Genomic DNA, 19,228 nt, shown 5'->3' with positions numbered 1-19,228 from the left:
TTCTCTCATTCCATTTGTTTTTTTCTCTTTTCTCTATTTGTAGAAGAATCTGTCAACATACTTGTCAGACTGTTATGACAGTATTGCTGTGTTTCTCTGCATTCACATCATCCTTCGCTTCAGAGCTATCACGGCCAAGAGGAACATCCCTGCACTTGACAAGTCAGTCCCTCTGTCATTGCAAACTTACTAGTCTAGCAGGAGAAATAGGTTTCCATGTATCCACTTGGTCGTTTTTTTTTTACCTGTTTTTTTGGGACCCTATTGATGTCTCGTTAAGAATTTCTAATGTTGCTGAGGTCAACTAATGTCACATCGGGTTTTTTGGTGGCCATCTTGAAATGTCAACACAAGTGGCGAAAAACGCAGATTAAAAAACTCACTGACCCACACAACCTACAAAGACAAGTGAACCCAATTTTTCATATAAATCTGACACCAGGAATCAAATGGAAAGGTCATTGACATGGTACTCTTTATTGGTGAAAAACACATTTTAGGCTCATAATGATGTAACTTTTGCTATTTTGTTTTGCAAATTTAGCCACATGAAACTAATTCATTCTGTTATAACAATTGCAAGGTTATTAAATTGATCACTATTAAATGGATCAATGATCATCATCGTCGTCCATCTCATCATCAGTCTCTACCTCCTCCTCTTCCCCCCCATCATCATCACTGACGACACCAGCAGCAAACAGGTTGATGGTCGATGAGAGAGGGGGCAGAATTGGTCCACAAGACCAGACAGGCTCCAAAATCCCTCACCCTGTCTTCTCCTACCCCTGACCCTGGTCATAGGGTTTAGGCCTCCAGAAGATTGGCCTCCGCTGCCCGCTTGTAACAGGCCACTTTCTAGTTCACCCACTGGATCCCGGCTGGTGAAGTGCGAGACAGTTGCTGTCATTGTGGACGGCGATTTGCAGGGAGGGTGGTATTGTATACCTTTCAATACTAGCAGGCTAAAGTTAGCATTTCCCAGTTCACCTATTGCACCTTTAAGTCCTTCTGCCAAGACTTACTCATCCCCCACATCCAGCGGGTTAACTATAGAGTGGCCTGTTACAAGCGGGCAGCTGAGCCGATCTTCTGGAGGCCTAAACCCTATGACGAGGGTCAGGGAAGGAAGAAGAGGGATTCTGGAGCCTGTCTGGTCTTGTGGACCAATTCTGCCCCCATCTCTCATTGACCTGTTTGCTGCTGGTGTCGTCAGTGATGATGATGAGGAGGAAGGGGATGAGGTGGAGATTGATGATGAGATGGACAACGATAATGATGATTATTGTTCCATTTAATAGTGATCGATTTAATAAAATTGCAATTGTTATAACAGAATAAATTAGTTTCATGTGGCTAAATTTGCAAAGCAAAATATCGAACTTTACATCGTTCTGAGCCTAAAATGTGTTATTTGCTGTGTTATTAGTTTTTTCACCAATAAAGAGTGGTTGTACCATGTCAATGACCTTTCCATTTGATCTCTGGAGTCAGAATTATATGAAAAATTTGGTTAATTTGCCATTAGAGTTTTGGTGTAATTAAATTTAAAAACATTATTATATAATAAGACTTTTGCCAATTGTAATGAAATTGGTCTTAATAGATTCCTTGGGTCATGCAGAGAACAAACTGTAGATACCAATTTTGACATAGTCCACCGAAACTCGTAGACCGCTGTGCTGATTTTCATGAAAATTTTATGAAATCACATTCTCAGACCATGCCAACAAAAAAACATAGTATTTAAGTCAATTTGTCAAAGCGTTCTAAATTAACATGAGAACAAATTTAACGAACAACACAGCAAAATGGATGTGAAGTTATATTTACTTAACACTTTAAAGTATTCTGACTAAACTTGGTATGTGTTATGACAACCATGACCTGGGGCCTCATTTATAAATGTTGCGTATGCACACAAGAAAGCGTACGCCGCTCTCTACGCAATAATTGGTATTTATAAAAAGTAAACTTGACGGGAAAATGTGCGGTCCTTCACGCAAGCTCTGACCCAGGCGTACGCACAAATTGGGTGAAATGAGAAATGGCTACACCGACGGCAGATGGAAGAAACACGTGAAAGTGTGTGAAACTGTAGACTGTTGTGTAAAAGAAATGGCAATACTGCCTCTCATAAATAACATGAAGACTTCACAAAGCAAGTCTTACAATCAACAGCCTACATGAACACTCGTTTGATCGATCTGTAGTGTAAAACAAACAAAATCAAACGAAAATTACAACAGAAATGCAAATTAGATAGATAGATAGATTAATTGTCCACTGGGGAAAGTTGTTTTCATAGTAAAATTTCTTCATCAGCTACGGAATCATGGTATTCATGCATATGCCTTTAGTTTTATTTTTGACACATACAATAAAACGTACGTCTCAACCATTCAGAAAGCTGCAAGACATTACATTTGCACTGAACTATTTCCCATTTCCACGTAGGTTATAACCGACATCTGTAGCTTGTCAGATGCAATTAAATGGATGGAAATAAAATGCCCCATCACAATGCGTAATGACGCACAATGGCTGATCTTGCGCTCTTAGAAGATGTGGCAAATGGAAGGATTCGGAGTGAACGCATCTTCAGACAGCAAGAAGACTTGCTGGCAAACGAGGACACACTCTGGCGCCACCTCTGACGCACGGTTTTATAAATCCAAATATTTCTGTGCGTACGCACGTCCTATGTTTCATCCGTACGCCACCTCTGACGCAAAACCTACGCAAAGTTTTATAAATGAGGCCCCTAAACATGAGTTTTTTTTAACTTTGTCACCTTTATTTATATAACCGTGTTGAATGTTGCAAGCTATAAAGCAGCTCTGCAGAAAACAGTGGTGTCATCATCCAGCTCAATTCAGTTCAAGTTTTTGTTCTCATCCAATAGTGTCAGTCTATCCAAATGTATAATATTACTGTTATAATATTAAGTTGCTTTTAAACCCCAACTAAGCAACCCATAGGCAACTTTGCCAAAGGCAGTTTGGTGGGTTATAATTCTTAAATTATATTCTATCACTTTGCATGTCATCGCCATCATAGCCACTTCTCAAGAGCCTCCAACATTAGCAAAAGAAAGCGTAATGTTGTGTTACATTGGCGAGAAGACAAGAGGCCACTTTTTCAAAAGTGAAAAGAGGCCACTTTTCCTCTCTGCCCCTGCCACTCTCTTACATTCGACTGCTACACTGCAAAAAATGGTTTTCTTATTTAGTATTTTTGTCTTGTTTCCTGTCTAAATATAAAATAAATAAAAAATGTAATCAAGATGCATTTACTAAATAAGTAAAATTACATAAAATATTGTCCTTGTTTTCTGGGAAAATCAAAATAAAGTGTTTTAAGTGTTAGATATTTGGACTGGAAACAAGACAAAAATACTAAGTAAGAAAATCATTTTTTTTTGCAGTTTAGCTCACATTCTGTTCACCCTCATTTTTTGAGAGCTGCATCAACATATTAAAATCCAGCCAACAACTTTTTTTTTCTATTTTGATAATCTGTTTCACAATGATGTACGTCACAATACAGAAGAAAAGATCAGTCACTACTTCCATTTATCACTACTTTAAATTATGACGAGAAACAAGATTATGGGATCTGGAAATTTGATCTCGGATCGCCCATACACAAGCTCCTCTGCATTATCTGCGAAGCCAAGAGTTTCATGATACTTGTGTGTTCCTGTGGTAGCTGCATCTTTATAAATGGCTTTTGTTTTTGTATGTGTATTGTGCAGGTACTTGGAGGCTGTGCTAGAATTGTTGTGGCCGAGATTTGAGCTCATTTTGGAGATGAACATCCAGAGCATTCGAAACACTGACCCTCAGAAACTGGGTGTACTGGACACCAGACCACACTATGTACGAAGCCTCATACACAAACACTAGCTTTTCTGGTAGTGCAAGCATTTTGTACGTACACATCTAGACCTCAACCAATTGTCAATTATTACTAAACGATTGTTAATTTATGCTCATGTTGTCTTTAGATTTGAAAATGAAACAACAATTGTTCCATTTTAATCCGTTTTATTTGTATTTTTACCAAACATTTAAATATATTTATACGGAGATGTAGTTTCACATATCAACTAACAAAGTTATTCCCTTTTTTCTACCGTCAATTGATGGCTCCCTCTGGAAAACAACAACAACTAAAAAAGGTATCTTCATATGTTCCACAATATTCAGTTAAAGAGGGAAAATTGTATGATTCAGCTGTATTCACTGAAAAGTGTACAATTTCCTCCTAAATACGATGCTCAATAAAACTTTTATTTTTAAAGATTTACATGTGCTTTGTTCTGTCCATGTACAGTATAATTTGACTGCACATTTACATGTATGTGGCATAAATAATATGTTTTTGCCTCTTGTTTGTGTAGATTACACGTCGGTATGCTGAATTTTCCTCTGCTATTGTCAGCATAAATCAAACCTTTCCCAACGAGAGGACCAACACGCTACTCGGACAGCTGCAGGTGAGCAGAACAGAAACCCCTCTGTGTCTTCAAAAGGTGAAGTGGCTTATATCGAAACCTGACATGGATATGATTTCCAGATTGAGGTGGAGAATTTTGTGCTGAAAATGGCGGCTGAGTTTCCTTCTAGACGAGACCAGCTCATCTTCCTCATCAACAACTATGATATGATGCTCAGTGTGCTCATGGTGAGGTTACTCGCATTCCGCACCATGGTCCATTTATTAATGGTTAAGACTTGGTACCAGAATGCATCATGATGATGTTTTGTGTGTGTTATAAAGGAGAGAGCAGCTGATGACAGTAAAGAGGTTGAGGGATTTCAGCAGCTCCTCCTGGCTAGAACACAGGTAAATTCTGGGATACTAAGTACCGGTTCAGACTGGCAGCTGTTTTGAAGTAGGACATTGCTTTCCTTATTGTAATGTGAGTAACCACTGTTTGTTGATATGTAATTTTATAGGAATTCATAGAGGAGATTCTTTCATCTCCGTTTGGAGGGATGATTGCATTTGTGAAGGAGAGCGAGGGACTAATAGAGAAAGGGCAACTTGACAAATTCAAAAATGATGAAGGTCAGTGCTGCAGCTGCTTTGTTTTCACTGTTAAGGTTTATATCATACTGTTTTTTGCCGTGACACAAGATAAAATGCATCTTTTCCATGTTAATCAGAGTTTTTGTCCTAACCAGCCGTGACGGTGAAACGCGACGATTCTATTTTAGAACCAGTATGGTGGAAATTCACCTACAAGATTAATGGATTAAAGTCAGGCCACTCAATATTAAAATTATCAAATCAAATTGATAAAAAAAAAAAAAAAAATTGAAATTCAGGGTAGTCTTTCTTACAGCAGAAACATATCTCAGGGAGCTAAAAAAGTGAGCTCCAAGCAAAACAGAGTATTTATTCAGTCAAATCATAAAATTTTCATTGAACAAAGACTTTCAAAATTGATTGGATAAACAAATGAGCAGATTATCTTAACTCCTCCTACTTCTATTTATCATAAAAGTACATTTTCCGGATCATCGACATCCCATAATATTCAATGACATCCCATAATTGTCATATTTTGACTGTGTTACATTTTGAGCTTGTTTCTGATCTGTTTTCCTGTTCTGTGAATGTCTGTGTTTCATAAGCCCTATTCTGATGGCATTCGGATGGCAATTTATTCATGGTGGAGGAGCTAGTTTTGTGATTCTACGATCCCGGGAACTCGCTGCTCATGTCACCAGTCGCATGATTGTCTGCTGTAAATAAAATGTCATATGCTTGGAAAAATAAGAATAAATTCATATTTAATTTAATAATCAGAAAATAATATCCTAACTATTATTTCATTATTTAAATCTCCTGTTAAAAAAAACAGGAAGATAAAAATATAGAAAATAGTTTTCTGTCTTGTATTTTATCTCAAAATGAGGAAATGAGTGGAAACAAGTTAGTCTCTTTTGAGCGGTGATGAAATGTTGTTCTTGTAAATACTGTCCAGCATTTCAGTAATAAAAGTGTACGCTAGATCTTTAAAATGCATCCAAATAAAAGCGAAGCGCACCGATACGGTGCTCCGCATTGGTCAAAAAGGATAAACAGTGATCTCTTCTTGAAATCTCAGAGATGTGGATTTGGATGGCAATAAAAACACAAACCCATGTAAATGTTGAAAATACCTTACAAACCCAATGAGAAACAATTTTAATAAATTTTAATTTAAAAGCAGCCTACTTCAGTGTAATATGTTACCATACCATCACCCTTAACACTTGACGTTAGAGCTGCCCCGTGCATCTCTAGTGTGTGGACTTTAAAAGAATGGACAAAAATTATGAGAGAATATTAAAAATATAATTATTTGTGTTCCAAAGATGAATTAAAGTCTTAAGAATAAACGATGACAGAGTTTTCACTTTTGTAAGATCTATCCCTTTAAAATTTTATGTAACCATTTTTTCTATATTGAAAAACATACTGTAACCGTGGTTCCCTGAGAAGGGAAATTCTATACTGCATCTTGAATGGATGTTATGGGGACGCCATCAGCATGTCCGGTGTCTGAAGCACGTATGAAAATACTCCAATCTGCTTGGTTGGTGACAGTCTGTCATTAGCGGAGCACCCTGAAGTATAAGATCAACTTCTTTGTCTGAAGGACATGCACAGGCAGACCCAATGGCATGGCAACAAGAAACAGTCTCTCGTTCCTCTTCTCAGGGAACCACATTTAATGTAGTAACCTGAGACGTTCCCTGTCGAATAGGAACCGGAAACTGCGTCTTGGATGGACGCTATGGGGAACAAATACCCACTCTGCCACTAGCTAAAAATATTCACAAACATAGTGGGCATAGCATACATTGACTTAACATATTACTTAGCCGGAGTCCAGCGTCAAGGGTGTGTACGTCGACAGACTGTCTAGTTGTAGCATTCCCTGAGCCATTATCTTTCACAAAAATAGAAGATCCCTTTGCGTCTGTGCCTTTATAGAAGGGTAAGTCCTGGCATCAATGGAACCTTCCTCCCTCCCCATTGGGCTACTTTACCCCAAAGGCAGAGCTCTACAAGAAATGTCCAGGCTGTGACAGCCTTTTCCAAAACACCTTGGTGTGCAAGGCCCCTTGGCCTGACCTTCTGCCGCATACTAGGGATGCCACAATTCTCAATATAATATTGAACCGTTCGGTACGGCATTCACGGTTCAATACGTGAATTGCGTTTTTTTCGGTTTTGCATTGAATTAATTATTTTTCTACAAATTCTATTATTTGCCTCCATCCCAATACTGAACAACGCGACATACATTCACATCACACGTTAGTGGTAGAGTGAATAACTATAGTGGTAGGAACACTATAGTTATTCACAATCACGAAAGTTCATTATTTGCATGCGTTTTAAAGCCTTGCCGACTCATTTGCGTGCGCAAATTTGCAGGTTTTAACATGCGCTTTTCCGAGCGCGCACACTAAACACTTGTCAAACACGTGATTACTGAACTAAGTAGTCGTCTTACTGCACTAATACTGTCAAATACACACAAGGTTAACATAAACACAGTTGGTTATGTCTAAAGTGAAAGTAAAATCGCGTGTGTCTGTATTAGATGCACGGAGGTCTTAAATTGACAGCAGCGCAGCCTAGTGAACACGCTGTCCTTAAAGGGACAGTTCACCTCTAAAATGATGTCATTATTTACTCACTCTAATATTGTTCCAAACCTGTAGTCATTTCTCGATGACAGAATTTTCATTTTTGAGCGAACTATCCCTTTAATGTTAATACAACAACAAAAGACAAAGAGAAAATCACTAATTTCTCTTGACTGAAAAACTAATAGTCAAGTCAAGTCAACTTTATTTATATAGCGCTTTTAACAATGTAGATTGTTTCAAAGCAGCTTTACAGTGTTAAACAGGAAAATAATGCAGCATAATTTTATCCAGCTGTAAAGCCATTCTGGAAAAAAACGCTGATGTCATCAGTTCATTTCAATTATCATACAGTGACAATGTGGGCTTTAGATCAATAATTAGATCAGTAATTTAGTTTAAATGGTTAATTTAGTTTATTAATTAGATTTATTTCGATGTTTAGTTGAAAAATGTAGTGTCCCCAACTGAGCACGCCAAGCCAGAGGCAACACAGTATAATACAGTATAGCTTTAATAAGAATCGATGTATATTTTATAATGAAGTCTATGTAGTGTTTTATTTTTACATTTATTCATTCAATTTCATACTTAAATGCTGCTGTACAGCTCTGAGCTGCCAGTGTAAATCTTTTATATATTTATTTTATATTTTACAACACACTAGGAATGTGTACAAGGGTTTTTTTTAAGTAAAGTTTTAAGTTTAAGTAAGGTTTTTCAATTATTTTAAGTAAAATAAAGAAAGAGTATTGCAATAAAAAATAGTCTTTTTTCTCCTTAACCTCTTGCTGTTCCTGTCGCCTAAAGGCCTGTACACACCGGGACAAATATCGCGCGCGCTTATCGCCAACGTTTTTCGTGACGTTTTTCGTCGCGTCTTGAGTGTTCACACCCAAGCGATTTTCACTGGCGATGCGCCGAGTGAACGTGCACATTCAGTAGATAGCGCTCCCGGTACACAAGGTGGTGCTGCGGCACTTTATGCTTCTGACACTCACTTGTCACACAGAAGAAGAAGAGAGACAGTATTTACGTGCTTGCCAAAACCACAGATATATTATGTCTATGGCCAAAACCATTTGCACACTTTTTGCTAACTGGCAGGCAGCATTATCAGCTCATCTAGTAGACATCTTTGTCTACTTACTACTTCTTCGTCGTATCAATGTGTGCTCGGCCAGACCATTTTGTGCTTGAGCACCACCAACTCGTGTTTTACTGTCACTTCAGCAGCTCCAGGCACGTGAACAAAAGCGCTGATCTCATTGGTCGGCCAGTTTAACGCGCCACGTCAAAATAAAAAAACAAACCCGAGGCGTTTTTTAAAAAATGACTCTTTTACGTCTGGCATTTTGCGCGTCGGTGTGCACACTCACATTGGCACCCTTTGTTTAGTCACGAGGCGTTAAACGTCGGCGATAAACGCGCACGAAAATCGTCCCGGTGTGAACAGGCCTTAAGAATAGAATAGCAAAAAACTGATGTGACTAGCCATCAGAACCGAACCAAACCGAAAACCGCGGTTAAAAACCGAGGTATTTATTGAACCGTGGACTAACTGTATTGTTGCATCACTACCGCATACACCCTGGCATTCAAGCGTGAGGTGGTCCGAAACACCCTGAATGGTAGGGCAGGAGCCTTTAAAAAGGATGACTCACCCTGGGAGAGATAGCTCGCAAGCGTCTCCTCCATGGGGGGGGCCTCCTCACATATGCCCGCTAGGCTAATCCTTCCACATTCACATACTTTGAATGAAAAAACGGATAAATACAGGTTGAATATGGCTTCTTCCTCAACTACCTCCACTTCAGCATGGCGGTCGGGAAGGAATGGAAGGCTCATGGGGGAAGGGCAAACATGGCCTAACAGGAAGAGCTCATCCTGTCTACCACAAGCGCCTCCAAGCCAGATCCAATCTGGCTGGCACGGGCCATGACGTACAGCAATTCCCCGTATACTGGGCTGGCAGGTTGAGAAGAATCCGTACACACACTTTTCTCGCCTTCTTCAACCACATTCGCCTCCTCTTGGCTGGATGCTGCCAGAAATATGCTATCTGTGGAATCTGATGACTCGAGACAGCACACCCATGCGAGACAGCACACTCATCAGCAGTGCTAGACCTACAGGTCCTGGAAGAGTACAGGTCCTGGAGGGTTGGCAGGGGGGCACCGATAATCCTTTCTGCAGTCCGGATTGTGCGTTGTATTCTCCTGATGTCAGATTTGGTAGCTGAACCAAACCAGGCAGTGATGGAAGTGCATAAAACAGACTCAATGACAGCCGAGTAGAACTGAATCAGCAGCTCCTGTGGGAGGTGGAACTTCCTCAGCTGACGAAGGAAGTACAGTCTCTGCTGAGTCAATGTGATTTTCCCACTTCAGGTCCTGAGAGATGGTAGTGCCCAGGAACCGGAATGACTCCACTGCTTCCACAGTGCTGTTCATGATGGTGAGTGGGGGGAGAGCTGGGCTGTTCCTCCTGAAGTCCACTCTCATCTCCACCGTTTTGAGCGTTTTGAGCTCAAGGTTGTTATAACTGCACCAGACAGCCAGCTGTTCAACCTCCAGTCTGTAAGCAGACTCATCACTGTTTTGGATGAGGCCGATGACAGTGGTGTCGTCTGATAATTTCAGGAGCTTCACAGAGGGGTCTTTAGAAGTGCAGTCATTGGTGTACAGGGAGAAGAGCAGTGGGGAGAGAACACAACCCTGGGGGGCGCCAGTGCTGGTAGTGAGAGTCCTGGATGTGAGTTTCCCCAGTCTCACGAGCTGTTGTCGGTCTGTCAGGAAGCTGGAGATCCACTGACAGATTGAGGATGGCATGGAGAGCTGGGTCAGTTTAGCTGAGAGAAGATCAGGCATGATGGTATTGAAGGCCAAACTGAAGTCCACAAATAAGATCCTTGCATAAGTCCCAGGTTTGTCAAGATGTTGCAGGATATAATGCAGTCCCATATTGACTGCATCATCCACAGACCTCTTTGCTCTGTAGGCAAATTGAAGAGGATCCAGCAAGGGTCCAGTGATGTCCTTCAGGGGGGCCAGAACCAGTCTTTTAAACGACTTCATGACCACAGACGTGAGAGTGACAGGTCTGTAGTCATTAAGTCCAGTGATTTTGAGTTTTTTGGGGACGGGAATGATATTGGAGCATTTGAAGCAACAGGGAACTTCACACTGCTCCAATGATCTGTTGAAGATCTGCGTGAAGACTGGGGCCAGTTAAATACAAGACTTTATCCCCACTTCTGTAAGCATCCTTTGGCATGACGGAGCTGTTTGAGTTTTTCAGTAAACCATGGTTTATCATTAGTGAATGATAAGAATGTCCTGGTAGGAATGCATGTATCCTCACAGAAACTGATATATGATGTTACAGTATCTGTGAGCTCATCCATATCAGTAGTAGCAGCTTCAAAAACAGTCCAATCAGTGCAATCGAAGAAGGCTTGTAAGTCCAGCTCTGCTTCATTAGTCCATCTTTTTACAGTCCTTATTACTGGTTTAGCTGATTTCAGTTTCTGCCTGTAGGTGGGAATAAGATGAACCACACAGTGATTAGAGAGCCCCAAAGCTGCCCATGGGACGGAGTGATATGCATTCTTTATTGTTGTGTAACAGTGGTCCGGTATATTACTGTCTCTGGTGGGACATGTAACGTGCTGTCTGTATTTTGGTTGTTCACGAGAGAGATTTGCTCTGTTAAAATCCCCAAGAATGATTAAAAGAGAGTCTGGATACCTTTGTTCAATCTCAGCTATTTGTTCAGCCAGCTGTTGTAGCGCTGCGCTCACACAAGCGTCTGGAGGAATGTAAACATTCACGAGAATGAACGAGGAAAACTCCTGCGGCAGGTAGAAATGTTTACAGTTTATGAAGTGCGCCTCTAGATTAGGAGAGCACATCTTCTTCAGAGTTGTTACATCTGAACACCAACTTTCATTAATGTTAAAACACAATCCACCACCTCTCGTTTTCGCTGTTAGTTCCGCGATGCAATCTGCTCGGAACAGCTGGAGCCCGGCAGATATAGTGCATTTTCCGGTATGGCTTCACTCAGCCAGGTTTCAGTGAAGCACAGTGCAGCAGAGTTTGAAAAATCCTTGTTAACGCAGGTGAGGAGAAGAAGTTTGTCCGTTTTGTTAGGAAGGGATCGGAGATTCGTAAGATGAATACTAGGGAGTGCAGTGCGGAGGCCGCACGCACGGAGTTTAACCAGTGCGCCTGCTCGCTTCCCCCGTTTGCGTCTGGCCGCGCATTTTAAACACACAGCTGCGGCTCCGACGAGAAAATCAAACAAAACGTCTGAATAGTCAAAAACTGTAGAAATGTTGTCTGGTGTGTGTTTCCTAATGTCCAGTAGTTCGTCTTTGGTGAAACTGATCGGAAAAGAATAACTAAATGCAGAACAAACGAACAAAAACATCACAATAGCTGAAGAGCTCCAGACCGAGGCTGCCATCCGCGGCGCCATCTTGTATCATCTAAACTAATCAGATTAGAGTGTTTTCACACGTGCTTTAGACCAGTGGTTCTCAAATGGGGGGTACGCGTACCCCTGGGGGTACGTGAAGGCACTCCAGGGGGTACGTGAGATTTTAAAATATAGCCTACATATATTTAAAAAGTAGCATCCATGCAAAAATCCTTTAAAAATAATTATTTAATAAATATTTCAGGAAAATATAAGTATAAGTTCATAAAATTAATTTTATATTCAGTAGGCTATTAAATTTCATTATCCTAAAAACCCAGAGTGTCCCCCATACCAGGATGGTTTGACCCAATCTGTCATATGCCACCTGGCATCACCTGTCAATCACTTGGGTCAATGATAGGGTGACCTATCGGCCCCCGTTTCCCGGGGACAGTCCTGGTTTTTTAATGTTCTCTCCCCGACTGGAGTTGTCCCCGGAAATGTCCCCGTTTTACAGCTCATTCCAAACAACCCGCAGATATATTGGAAAAAAGCGCCCAACCAACATACAGCAGCTGTTGGTTATAGGAGCAATCGTGTAGTGATTATTTTCACCAGCAGATGGCGCTGTGAGCTATTCTGACTCTACTTGGTCGCGCGCGCCGCTACTACTTCAGGAAGAATGTAAACGAGAGCAGAGCGCCATTATCGTCAAATATCAAAAGAAACCTCGTTATCGCTTTCAAGGTAGTAACATACTAACTATTCGTTTTTAATTTAAAGTAATACTGTTTGCATGTGCTTTATAACAGAGCCTCAACAAGGTGCGGGATTGTTTTGTCCCCAAAAGTTCCGCAGTCACAACGCAGTGATTAGCACACATCTGAACTATAACTTAAATATAAAAACCCTAATCCCAAACAATTACACTTGCAACCAATACATGTGCAGTATACACATACTTTCAGCTTAAAATAAGCCTCAAATGCTAAATAACAAGACCATTTATTATTTTCAAGCAAACTTTTGAAGTAAAAAAAGTAATATAGTAGTATAAACTTAAATACAATTATAAAATGTTACAATATTTGTTGAATAGTTTCATTTATCATATTTGTTTTATTTTTGTAATGTGTTTTTGTTAAGTCATGTTACAATATTGTTTTGAACTGCTTATTTACAATGGTTAGCTTACCATTAACTGTTTTCATTGTTTTTTCTTTTTTCAAAATAATAATCAAACTAAATCATAATAATTATTAATGTTAATAATAATATAGCGACTCCACAACAATAAAAACATTCAAAAATGTATTGTCCATGTTTTTTAATTAAAATATAATAACAAATTAGATTTTAGTGATATTTTGACCACTCAAATAGGAAATGTCCCCGGTTTCCATTTCAGAAATATGGTCACTGTTTTCACTACATTAGCTTGAATCACTAAATTTTAGTGATGAGAAATATTTGCAATAAATTTAGTCATGGATTATTATCATTTAAAATGTTCAAAATAGTTTTTTTTTTTTTCACATGTTTGAATTTTGTATGTGTTTATCTGTTCCAAAGTTTAATAAATCAGACACTGATGGCACAGTGCTCTGTTTTAAGTCTTTTTTTTTTTTTTCAACCAAAAATGCTGAACGCTGGTTAGGGGGAACATGGCTGAAAAAATATTTCACAGGGGGTACATCACTGAAAAAAGTTTGAGAACCACTGCTTTAGACACTGGATATATGCTGATGGTGTCCCCATATTGTCCATCCAAGACGTAGTATAGAGTTCCCATTCGAAAAGGAACCAAAATAACTAAGAAAAGGGCCCAGATAACTTTTTTTTAAGCTAAGGTGTGTAATATCTGCATCGCCACCCAATTGCCCCCTTTATTTTAATAATTTTACATATATTTGCCAACTACACGTGTTTTTTACTCTTTCTTTAGTATAAATTGCGTTTTGTCTAGTTTGACTGGTTCTATTTGGTGTATGTTTTCTGTTCAAATGATGTTTAAGGTTGTCATCCTGGAGATTCTTGTTGTCAGATAAATTACAAAGAATTATGTCATCACCTCGTCACTAATTAAATCATCTCATTATTACAGTTTCAAATTAGCTTCACCAACACGGCTCAAACTAACACTACAAGCCGAATGTTTGGGGTCAGCAAGATTTTTGTTATTGTTGTTTTTAAAGAAATTAAAGGGAGGGTTCATAATAACAAAAATATTTATTTTTGGATGAACCATCCCTGTAATTTATCACTTACCCTCATGGAAAAACTTGAGTGATAATATCTTTATTTTTGGGTTAACCATCCCTTTAATACTTTTAATACTTAATTATTTAGCTAGGGTGAATTAAATTAAAATAAATTCATATTTAAATAAAAAAAATACAGTAAATACATTATAATGTTACAAAAGATTTGTTTCAATGCTGTTCATCAGAAAAGTCCTAAAAAATGTCCACACTTCCACAGTTTAAGCAACACAACAACTTATAAGAATAATAAGAAATGTTTCTTGAGCAGCAAATCAGCATATTAGAAGGATTTCTAAAGGATCATGTGACACTGAAGACTGGAGTTATGACTGCTTAATATTCAGCTTTACCATCACAAAAAAAGACCAATATAAATTTACACTAAGTGATAAATAGTGATATATTCTATTTACACCATGTAAAAGTTGCAGTTATTTGCAAGTTTAAAGTAATTAGATGCTATTTATTGGCCTATTTTATTTTGGAAGATACATACTATTTGCACCTCAGTATTGTTGTACATTAACAGGATGCAATAATAACATAGTGTAAATTATTATATTTATTAAAATTATTATATAAATGCCACCTTAATGGGCAATAAAAGCCCTCCCTACACCAACCACTTACACTACCCAATAAATTCTCTTATTATTATTAAACATTTTGTTAGACACTTTATTTCCACTTTTAGAACATTTTCAAAATTTTTATTGAAAGTAAATGCCTTTCCGATGTGATATGTGATGGGAAAAGGGAGAAGAACGAGCTCTGCAAAAGGTGGATTCGTACCGGGGTTGATCGCATCAAAACCTAATTCCATGAGCCTTACACTCTATTGACTATGCCACTGAAGACGTTGAAATATGCACCTTTTTTAATCTTGTGTGAACCAACCAGGCATTGTTGGGAAGCGCTATTGTAAATAGTGCTCGCCAACGAGGCGTGCCATTTGCACTTGGTGTAAATAGACACTCTTTTTTTAAATTATATTAATATTTCACAATAATAATGTTTTTACTGTATTTTTGATAAAGTAAATGCTGCTTTGGTGAACAAACCTCTTTCAAAAACTTAAATTACAATGTTTCCATCAAAGGATGCCCCCAGAAACACCCACAGAGGTATGGGGGTGTCCATTGACCCACAAATTTGCATCTTTTTAAGAATCTGTCTGTCTATATCTGTTTGTCAGCTCGTATCACTCAGTTGGTGCGGGGCTTCTCCAGCACATGGAAGCAGTCTGTGGAGGCCCTGAGTCAGGATGTGATGCGTTCCTTCACCAACTTCAAAAACGGAACCAGCATAATTCAGGTACATGAGACAAGTTTCGTGACCATTTGTGTCCCGATTAAGATATTTATTTATGTATTTAAATGTGTTATGAATTCTTGTCTGGTTGTGTTCAATAGGGAGCATTGACCCAGCTCATCCAGTACTATCATGGTTTCCATAAGGTCCTCTCCCAGCCAACATTCCGCAGTCTGGCGGTGCGCTCTGAGCTCATAAACCTCCATCATCTGATGGTGGAAGTCAAGAAACACAAACCAAACTTTTGAACTCAAACATGAATCATCAGCACTTATTGGCTGTCAGGAATAATTTGCTGTAGTTGCACTGCAAAAAAAGAATTATTTGGGATTACCTAAGGATGTACACATTCATAAAACAAGATATCTTTTCCTGATAAGCAAAACTGTCTAAGACTAGTTTTCAGAAAATCTATATTGGTTGGTGAGTGCAATTTGTCTTCTGTCACTGGCAGAAGTTCTGTCAACGTTTCTTTTTTTTTTTTTTACATAAGCAAAACAACAATTTTACAATCTTAAACTTTTTTCCTAAACAGGTAAATATATCTTGTCCTAAAGATGAAATTTTCTTGAAAAAAAGGCAGAAATATTAAAAGTATGATATTTTGCAGTTTAGAGCCAAAGCTAGAACAGGACTTTTAAAGGCTAATTTTCAGTAGATTGTGATATAATATTAAGTATCTAGTATATTAAGCCCTAATCTAAGTATTTGGTCAGTCTGTTGTTTTTAAAGAGATAGTTCACCCAAAAATGAAAATTCTGAAAATTGTTGTTCCAAATCAGTTTCATTTGTAAGACTTTCGTTAATCTTTGGAACACAAATGAAGAGAATGATTTTTTTTTAATTAAATCTGAGCCTCCATTGACAGCTAAGCAACTACCACTTTGAAGCTTCAAAACGTTAATAAAGAGATCGTAAAACGAATCCATATGAATTGAGCAGTTTAGTCCAATTTTCTGAATTGGTTCTCACATGTCAAGTGAACATGCTTCAGCTTCCATGTGTTTACATGTGAATAAAAGCCTAAATTCAATCTGTTCATCGTATAAAGCGATAGTGTCATTCAAATAATTTAAGAAATAAAATAATTTTAATTGTCAACGTGCTAGTTGCGTAGCTGTCAATGAAGGGACAGACATCGCTCAGATTTCATTAATGGGATTTCATTTGCGTTCCGAAGATGAATGAAAGTCTTATGGGTTTGGAATGACATGGGGTGAGTAAATAAAGAATTTTCATTTTTGGGTGAACTAACCCTTTAAGTTTGCTGATAATTGATTGCTGATAATTGATTTCTTTCTGTGTTTAATATGTAAACGCATTATTGGCCTGACAACAGATCAAAAAAATTATTCTGGTTCTCTCTGAAAAGTTCTTGTAGGCCTATGCACTGTTATATTGACAAACAAAGGATTTTTTTCCATTTACAGGCAAAATGTGAAAATAATGTAAATTTTTGTAGAATGCAAATAGCCTAGTACATATTTGTATTTAGCTATGGAACTAAATCCTTTCTGCCTTACCCATGTATTGCTCATTTATAGAGACTATTCATTTAGTAATCTTGATGTTGACCCTTTTCATATACTGCACCATTTTATTACATGTGTGTATTATGTTAGTTATATTGGTATGTGTTGGGTTATGTCTTGCATTTCTAATGAAATAAATAAATAAATAAAATACAATTGTATCTCCAATCCAAAAATGTATCTCATGATGCAACACCTAACAAATATGTCAGATCGTACCTGCTAAATGGTTAAAGGGATCAAAATTATTTTCATAGCTTGTGCCTGCATGGTCTAGAGAATGATGTGTGCAAAATTTGGTAAAGATCTGACAAATGTCCTAGGAGATGTTCGAAAAAGAATAGAAAAACATGCATGATTCTCTGGTTATTAACAAAAATGTATATAAAGATGCTTATTATAGCACCACCTTGTATTTCCACAAAAATTAGTACACATTCATTTTCACACAGTGGTGGTATGAATGTCTATTTTTGTAATGGTAAGCCATTTAGATTTAATGTTATTATCTGCTGAAATCTGATTTGCTGCTGCCATGTTTTTTTGTTTTTTGATTGAAGTATCCGGTTTATTGCAGGTTGGAGTAATGGGCATGACGAAAGGTTGGGGCATAGAACACTTACTGGACTATTTCATTCAGGCGTTTAATGCTGAGGAGAACTAACCTACAAGCCTTTGAAAGACTCGACTAGGAAGGACACAGCAGTGTTGGGGTTGACGCATTGCAAATCACTTGTTACGTTATCAGATTACTTTTTTCAAGTCACTAAAGTAGCGGATTACTTTTAAATTTACAACAAAATATCTGAGTTACTTTTTCAATTAAGTAATGCAAGTTACTTTGTTTATCATTTATTGACTGAAACCTCGCTTGTTGAGAGGTGTTATGTGCACTGTGTAAACATAATGGTTAATGGTTATATCAGACTAAATGCAAGCATGCATTTACTTGTCTCATGTCACTCAAAACAGATTCAGTATTCCTAGAATTAAATTAATTAATACATTAATATTAATAAAAACAGTGAAATGCAAACTCAAAATGTTCTGCAAACCTGCAATAATGAAATGTTAAATAACACAAATATACCTTGTGTATTTAATCTCACTTTATTAACCTGTGTCTTTAATGCTGAACTTTGATGATCCAATTCAACCATATGGACAAATATGGAAAAATAACTTTAAACATTACATGTGTTTTTTTTTATTGCTGAAGTAAGTGTTATTTTATTTTATTTATTTTTTGTTAGCAAGGCCAGCCCAGGTGAGAAAAAGTAACACAAAAATAAAATGGCACGTTACTTTCCATAAAAAGTAACTAAGTAACACACTTAGTTACTTTTTAAAGGAGTAATGCAATATTGTAATGCATTACTTTTAAAAGGAACTTTCCCCAACACTGGGACACAGCCTCAGTAGGATTCAGCCTTCCATTTGAGAAGCACCCATAATTAGAAGATGTGTGCCCAATTCTGTTCCTGGAGATCTACCTTCCTGCAAAAATCACCTAAACAAACACTCCTGAATAAGCTAATTAAGATGTTCAGTAACACTTGATAATTACAGACAAGAATGTTGTATCAGGGTTGGTACTGAACTCAACAGGAATGTAGCTCTCCAAGAACAGGATTGGGCACCCCTGTTTTAGAACGTCACCAAAGAAGATGCACAAGTTTCACAGACAAGGCTTGAGCCTAGTCCCAGACTTAACTGAAAGCAAATTAAAATATGTAAGTTGCATAGTTTTGCATGTTTATAAAAGCTAATTAAATGTCCTAATTTACCTAAGGCCTACTCCTGGCTTAATCTAAGCCCTGTCTGTGAAACCAGGCCTATGTGTATTAAGTTTTATTAAGGTTGGACGTTACATTCAGGAGATATAGGTAAATTGGTGAAAAAACAGGTAATTTAATTCACTAATAATTTTGCAACTCTTCAATTAATCAAAATTCTTTTGATTACTTTTTACCAGCACCATCCCTAGCTGCTGTGTGGCTAATCGGGCAAGAGCAGGCAAACAGCCTAAAAAGACTTTTTT

General features: G+C 38.0%; 1 protein-coding gene across 1 annotated transcript in view; it reads left to right on the top strand.

Annotated features, from left to right (window-relative positions):
- The window catches only part of vps52 (VPS52 subunit of GARP complex), a 103,012-nt gene extending 85,654 nt beyond the window's left edge, over window positions 1–17,358 (top strand). The window contains exons 13-20 of the mRNA XM_079830073.1: window positions 44–162; window positions 3,758–3,881; window positions 4,406–4,501; window positions 4,582–4,689; window positions 4,786–4,851; window positions 4,965–5,076; window positions 15,540–15,658; window positions 15,757–17,358. Of these exons, the coding sequence (XP_079686199.1) occupies window positions 44–162; window positions 3,758–3,881; window positions 4,406–4,501; window positions 4,582–4,689; window positions 4,786–4,851; window positions 4,965–5,076; window positions 15,540–15,658; window positions 15,757–15,903 (891 nt within the window). The 3' untranslated portion in view covers window positions 15,904–17,358. The remainder of the gene's footprint in view (window positions 1–43; window positions 163–3,757; window positions 3,882–4,405; window positions 4,502–4,581; window positions 4,690–4,785; window positions 4,852–4,964; window positions 5,077–15,539; window positions 15,659–15,756) is intronic.
- The last annotated feature ends 1,870 nt before the right edge of the window (window positions 17,359–19,228 follow it).

Source organism: Gobio gobio, assembly GCF_949357685.1.
Source record: "Gobio gobio genome assembly, chromosome: 11".
In the NCBI taxonomy this organism is placed as follows: Eukaryota; Metazoa; Chordata; class Actinopteri; order Cypriniformes; family Gobionidae; genus Gobio; species Gobio gobio.
The sequence above is the reverse complement of the archived record's forward strand: the minus strand, read 5'-3'. Positions and strand labels throughout refer to the sequence as shown.